This window comes from Trypanosoma conorhini (assembly GCF_003719485.1).
Source record: "Trypanosoma conorhini strain 025E chromosome Unknown Tco_14.4_contig_00771, whole genome shotgun sequence".
Classification (NCBI taxonomy): domain Eukaryota; phylum Euglenozoa; class Kinetoplastea; order Trypanosomatida; family Trypanosomatidae; genus Trypanosoma; species Trypanosoma conorhini.
The window spans coordinates 1-4,476 of NW_021704858.1; the positions used below are offsets into that span (position 1 = coordinate 1).

At 54.9% G+C, this 4,476-nt stretch overlaps 4 protein-coding genes across 4 annotated transcripts, besides 4 other annotated features; 1 reads left to right on the forward strand and 3 right to left on the reverse strand.

Moving 5' to 3' along the window:
- Tco025E_08396 (dynein heavy chain, cytosolic) lies at positions 1 to 453 on the reverse strand (the record flags this gene model as incomplete). The annotated part of the gene is made up of 1 exon (XM_029375246.1): positions 1 to 453. A coding segment is annotated over one exon (453 nt), but the record flags the coding sequence as incomplete, so codon positions are not given.
- Positions 454 to 681: 228 nt separating this feature from the next.
- Positions 682 to 1,152, forward strand: Tco025E_08397 (uncharacterized protein; the record flags this gene model as incomplete). The annotated part of the gene is made up of 1 exon (XM_029375247.1): positions 682 to 1,152. One exon carries the CDS (start codon positions 682 to 684, stop codon positions 1,150 to 1,152), a length of 471 nt encoding a protein of 156 aa, XP_029224652.1.
- Positions 1,153 to 1,796: 644 nt separating this feature from the next.
- Positions 1,797 to 1,821: a microsatellite.
- A 132-nt stretch (positions 1,822 to 1,953) lies between these two features.
- On the reverse strand, positions 1,954 to 3,105 carry Tco025E_08398 (GDP-mannose pyrophosphorylase; the record flags this gene model as incomplete). The annotated part of the gene is made up of 1 exon (XM_029375248.1): positions 1,954 to 3,105. The coding sequence occupies one exon, from the start codon at positions 3,103 to 3,105 to the stop codon at positions 1,954 to 1,956; it is 1,152 nt and encodes a 383-aa protein (XP_029224653.1).
- Positions 3,106 to 3,216: 111 nt separating this feature from the next.
- Positions 3,217 to 3,260: a sequence feature (GA-rich).
- A 52-nt stretch (positions 3,261 to 3,312) lies between these two features.
- Positions 3,313 to 3,361: a sequence feature (A-rich).
- Positions 3,362 to 3,411: 50 nt separating this feature from the next.
- Tco025E_08399 (uncharacterized protein) lies at positions 3,412 to 4,188 on the reverse strand (the record flags this gene model as incomplete). Its single annotated transcript, XM_029375249.1, has 1 exon — positions 3,412 to 4,188. The coding sequence occupies one exon, from the start codon at positions 4,186 to 4,188 to the stop codon at positions 3,412 to 3,414; it is 777 nt and encodes a 258-aa protein (XP_029224654.1).
- A 257-nt stretch (positions 4,189 to 4,445) lies between these two features.
- Positions 4,446 to 4,474: a microsatellite.
- Positions 4,475 to 4,476: the final 2 nt, after the last annotated feature.

The window sequence follows — 4,476 nt, forward strand, 5'->3', positions numbered from 1 at the left end:
GTAGCCGTACATCACTGCGCCCTTGCAGTTGCGACGACGCGCTACCTCCTCCCGCAGGGCCGCGTACTCGTCTGACGCCAGCTCCACCGCCGGCCGAGGCGCCACAACGCTGAGGCCGAAGGACCGCAGCGCCGCCATGCTGCTCGCGGGGTCGACACAAAGACCCGCACCCGAGGCCGCCCCACGGCGGGTAAGGGCAAAGAACTTTAGCGCCTCACAGGGCCCGTAGTCGACGAGGTGCCCGGACTCCCGCAGGACGGCAGCAAAGCACGCGGTGTACCCTGCGGCGCTCAAGTAGTCATGTAGGGCAGCGGCCCCTCCCGCTGGCAGCGCACGCAACGTGTCCCGCCAGACGCAGAGCACGCGCCTGGGCACCGCGGCGCGCCACGAGTCGCCCGCGCCCCCGCCGTAGAGGGCGACGTCCTCCCCCGGCACGCCGAAGCGCACCAGCATGTGCACGTCGCCGGCGCCCACCAGCCAATAGCGCTCGCCGCCATGGCATGCTGTAAGGAGAGGAGGACAGAGAGTAATGCTCCGAAGTCAAGGGTCTCTTGTGTGGGAGACGCAAAAGCGCTCCGAACGCACATCAAACACACTAGGCAGCTAACGAGACTCTCTAGGCGTGCACTCAGTTTTTCCACAGAGTAAAAAGCATGTGCGGAGACTAGGCCGCGTTGAAAGATGACCTTCTCCGCATCCTGGCTTTCATCGTTGCAAAAGGAACCTGAGCTTGCCGTTTCCTTCGGCATCGCCTCGACAATTGCAAGCGCGACTGCGGAGAGCTCTACTCCGCCGTCAACATGCCGAGAGAGTGTGAGTTCAAGCGTCCTGATAACAGCATACATGGCATCTCCATGGTTCACATCTTTCAGCAACAATGGAGCATATTCGCAACGGGATATAAAGTGCCGATTCGCCTTCATAGCTTTGACGTCGGCAAACAACAGCTCCAGATTGTCTACTGACTCATTTTTGCCAGTGAGCAGGCTAGACACAATCACACGGTGCCTTCGAATAAGCAACGAAGGAATACGACTGGCAGCTGCCACGGCCAGTACTCTACGAAGTTGCTCTTCGCGAGAGGAAGAGGAGGAGGCGGCACAAAATTTCCTAAACCCTATCATCCACAATGTTGACACGCCTCTTAAGTGACCCGTGCTTCATGCGAGCGCAAGGGCGGAAGCAGGCGTATTATCCGCATGCAGCGCGGCACTGATGACGGTCACAAGGGCTTTGCCCAATACATTGGGCAAGTTCCACACCCCTACCACAAAGACACCTAAACAGGCTGGCCTCACAGTTGTGGCACTCTTCCTTGAAACGGGCCAGTGACGCGGACTATAGAGCGAGCTGTTGCTTCCCTGCTTTTTCCGCCAGAACCTCCCGCCATTGCCCTTGGAGCCGGGTGGCAGCAACCACGTTGCTACGGTTCGATCCTGCCCTAGATGTGTAATGGGACTATTTGCTACTTGACTTCCGTTGCTTCTGCAGGCCGCACCTGTTGGATGAGAAAGAAGTACACGCACGTAGTGGCAAGGGCAGGAGGAAGGGCAAGACGCTCCAAGAACGTCGCCACTGCAGAGACTTCTGCCGCAACTGCAGTAAATAGTTGAACACAAAAAATACAGGCAACACTAAAAAAAAAACAAAAAAGGCAATGAAAAAATTATCCACATCCATTCAAATGGATCATAGTTTTACGTTTTTCGTTTTGTAGTCTTTGTTGTAGTTGTTGCTTTTCCTGGTTTCCCCTCCTTCGCCTTGTTGCCCTTCTTTTTACTCCCCTGTATGAGCACGTTTTGTTGTTGTTCTTGTTGTGTTATGCCTGCCCGGGTTCGACTCCTCTCTCGCATTCCAGCCGTCCCCAGTTCGTGTTCCCGCCGCACCGCCGCCAAAAGAAGCAGAAATTGGAAAAAGAACCTGCTGCGCGCCAATAAAATCGCCCGCCGCCGTTCACATGATAACCTCCGGCTCGTGATAGCATTGCGTTATCGACTTGTTCGGAAGTACTTTGGTTCCGTTAAGAAACAGTTCGTCCTTCACCTCCACGTCCTCCCCGAGCACGGCGTTGTTGACAACGCGGCACCAGGAGCCGACCCGCGAATTCCAGCCGATAATGCTTGAGTCGATGAAAGTCCCGCTACCGACGACGCTGCCTTCGAGTATCGCCGCATTTTTAATGCGGGACGAGGAACCAATCACGCAGCCTGGTCCAATCGTTACAAAAGGTCCGACAACGCAGCCCCTTCCAATTTTCGCGCTTGGATCTATGATGACGGAGCCGACGACGGTGAATTCATCGGTTCTGTGAGCCCGGCCAGCCCCGTAGAGCTCCTTTGCCTCCTTCGGGGTCCCGTTGAGCGACCGCAGGTACTTGCTCACGCCCTCAATGTAGTCCTTAGGAACGCCGATGTCCATCCAGAAGCCTTCGAGCACAAATGCACACAGCTGTTTGGCGCTGGCCATCTGTGGGAATACTTGCGTTTCTATGGACGTCTTCTCCACCTTAATGCGGTCAAGAATACTCTTGTTAAACACGTAAATACCGGCGTTGATACGATCTCCCACAAAATTTCTCGGTTTTTCCACAAATTGATCAATAAGCCCAGTCGTCTCGTCAAAGACGACAACACCGTACTTCTGCCACTCTGTCACCTTCGTCACGGCGATGGTGCCCTCCTTCCCGTGCTTTTTATGGAATGAGAGAAGTTCTCGCAGCGGAAATTTGCACGTGACGTCCGCGTTCAAAACAAAGAAGGGCTGATCATCCTGGAGAAGGATATCACGCGCCAGTGCCAGCGGTCCAGCTGTCCCAAGGGGCTCTTCCTCCAGGGAAAACACGAAGGAGACGCCAAGCTCCTTGCCCCAGTACTCCATGGTTTTCCTCATCGCATCAGAGCGGTACGCAACAGCAAGAATCACTTCTGTCACACCCGCATCTCGTAGTGCCTCCACTTGGTGTACAATTATTGGTTTGTTGCAAAACGGCACCAACGGCTTTGGCATCGTTAGGGTAAGGGGGCGCAGACGAGTGCCGTACCCACCAACCAGAATGACAGCCCGCATGCCTTTGGCACCCTTACCAGACTTTTCTTCCTCAGACATGTTTTAGTTGCTTTTTTTTGTTTATTATTCTGCTTCACGCGCGCGCGCGTGTGTGTAGCCCCCAATGCATGCGTGAAACACCGTTGCGGGCGGCAAAGATAGGGGCAGCACAGCGAGGAAGAGGAAAGGAGAGAGAGAGAAAGAAATAAAAAGAGGCAGCAGGAAGCTGCGAGGAAAGAAGCCCTTCTCACCACCACCACACACCTGAGAAAAAGAAAAGAAAAACAAACAAACACGCACACAAATAAAAAAAAAATTGGGTGACTCAGTGCAACGGGAAAAACTTCCGGCTGTTCGAAGCGGCGGCTAACTGCGTCCGCCCCTAGATGAGGGGCGATGCTGTCTGGCACCCGATCCCCGCCCGCCACGATACCCACGACCGCCACTTCTCCCCCAATTGTTACCACTGCCCCGGCCCCGGCCTGCAGCCACCGCTTGTGGATTGGGCACACCGCCCGACGCGGCACAACCCACGCGAAGCGGCTGGAAACGTGGAGCCGCCTCTAGACCCACACTGGTCTGATAAGGAACCTCGGATCTGTTCCTCATTGCAAGAAACTCCCTCTTGAGCTGCTGCACCTCACCGCCGAGTGGCACAACACAGTTCTCAGTCATGATGACGGCCCCATTTTTTACTTCTGCCCCCTCTTTCACAAGAAGCTTCTCCCCTGGAATAGGTATGCCGGAGAACACAGGAAGGGTGGAGAGTTCAATGCCTGGAACCTCCGCGTGCCCATCGCTAAGGACGAGACGCAAAAGTCGCGTGTTCGTCTTTTTTTGTAAGGCAGCCGCAAACGCCATTTCTTCCTCGCTTGAGTCGGCGCATGGCCGAAGCGGCTGCGTGGCATCCCTCGAGCTGTTGACCTGAAGCACCACGGGGCTTGTGAAAGTGCCGCTCACCTGAGAGGCTACTCCGTGCGGAAGCGTCCCCACATCGGTGATGTCTTTAAAATTCTCGTTAAGGGCCCGCTGATAAACGAGCTCCGCAGTGACGGCCCCCTCTGTGGCGAAGAGGCGCTCTACAAACCGGGTAGACACGGCAATGTGATAACGCGCTTTGACTTCCGTGGCCAATGACGACATCTTGAGCCACTAGCAGCTTACGCAACGGGAATACAGTCATGCGAAACAGCAAGAGACGTGTGCCACACAAAGGCCTGCAGAAACAAAATGGCAATGTAGCAGAAATAGATATACATAAAAAAAAAGGACGCGCCACTTTCACGCCACATTCAAGCCAAAAAGAAATCAGACGGGAAACAATAAATGTGCAATATGCACACACACTCGCGCCACCTCAGGCATACAGAAACACCACCAGGCACACGAAACAACCAACCCTCTCTCTCTCTCTCTCTCTCTCTCTCTCCT